Source organism: Phyllobates terribilis, unplaced genomic scaffold, assembly GCF_046119375.1.
Source record: "Phyllobates terribilis strain yellow unplaced genomic scaffold, ASM4611937v1 Scaffold_9__5_contigs__length_417890890, whole genome shotgun sequence".
In the NCBI taxonomy this organism is placed as follows: Eukaryota; Metazoa; Chordata; class Amphibia; order Anura; family Dendrobatidae; genus Phyllobates; species Phyllobates terribilis.
In genome coordinates, this window is record NW_027362769.1 from 359545995 (window position 1) to 359547396 (window position 1402).

General features: G+C 58.8%; 1 protein-coding gene across 1 annotated transcript; it reads left to right on the forward strand.

The window, feature by feature from the left end:
• Positions 1–243: 243 nt before the first annotated feature.
• Positions 244–951, forward strand: LOC141161030 (histone H1.10-like). The gene has a single exon (XM_073645819.1). It carries the CDS (start codon positions 289–291, stop codon positions 943–945), a length of 657 nt encoding a protein of 218 aa, XP_073501920.1. The 5' UTR covers positions 244–288; the 3' UTR covers positions 946–951.
• Positions 952–1402: the final 451 nt, after the last annotated feature.

Here is a 1402-nt window from a genome sequence, read left to right on the forward strand (position 1 = left end):
TGATGGAGAAGAGGAAGCGACGGAGAAAGCGCGCTCTGCTGTCCGGTGTTAGCCGGTAAAGGGCTTTTTATCCCGGGCAGGGAAGCACAAGGGGAGAGCGGAGCTTCACTCGGGCTCAGCAGGGAGGAGGCGGGGCCTGTGCTCAGTGTCAGCCAATAGATGCTCAGGACGGTGCAGATCAGCAGCCAATCAGTGCGCAGTAAGCCTGTACATATAACAGGCGCCTCCAGCTCCGGCCTCAGTGTTTTCCTATCAGGAGATATTTGTGTTCTAGTTCCGCAGCACACGATGGCCGAGACCGCACCAGCCGCCGCTCCCCCTCCCGCAGAACCGGCCGCCAAATCCAAGAAACAGCCGAAGAAATCCGCCGCCGGGGACGCCAAGAAAAGCAAGAAACCCTCCGGTCCCAGCGTCGCCGATCTGATCGTGAAAGCCGTGTCCGCCTCTAAGGAGCGCAGTGGGGTGTCTCTGGCCGCCCTGAAGAAGGCTCTGTCTGCCGGAGGATACGATGTAGAGAAGAACAACAGCCGCCTGAAGCTGGCCGTCAAGTCTCTGGTCACCAAGGGCGCCCTCCTCCAGGTGAAGGGCAGCGGCGCCTCCGGGTCCTTCAAACTGAACAAGAAGCAGCAGGAGACTAAGGACAAAGCGGCCAAGAAGAAGTCAGCAGCTGCGGCCAAGCCCAAGAAACCCGCTGCAGCCAAGAAAGCCGCCAAGTCTCCGAAGAAGCCCAAGAAGGCTCCGACCGCGGCCAAGAAGAGCCCGAAAAAGGCCAAGAAGCCCGCAGCAGCTGCCAAGAAGGCGGCCAAGAGCCCCAAGAAGCCAAAGGCCGCTCCGAAGCCCAAGAAGGTGACGAAGAGTCCGGCTAAGAAAGCTGCTAAACCCAAAGATGCCAAGAGTCCTGCTAAGAAGGCAGCTAAAGCCAAGAAGCCCGCAGCTAAGAAATAATCCAAAGCCCGCCTGTTATTACCCCACAAAGGCTCTTTTTAGAGCCACCACCTTGTCCCCTTCAGAGCTGTATGATCAGTGCCACCACCTTGTCCCCGGCAGAGCTGTATGATCAGTGCCACCACCTTGTCCCCGGCAGCGCTGTATGATCAGTGCCACCACCTTGTCCCCGGCAGAGCTGTATGATCAGAGCCACCACCTTGTCCCCGGCAGAGCTGTATGATCAGAGCCACCACCTTGTCCCCTCCCTGCAGAGCTGTATGATAAGTGCCACCACCTTGTCCCCGGCAGAGCTGTATAATCAGTGCCACCACCTTGTCCCCGGCAGCGCTGTATGATCAGTGCCACCACCTTGTCCCCGGCAGCGCTGTATGATCAGTGCCACCACCTTGTCCCCGGCAGAGCTGTATGATCAGTGCCACCACCTTGTCCCCGGCAGAGCTGTATGATCAGTGCC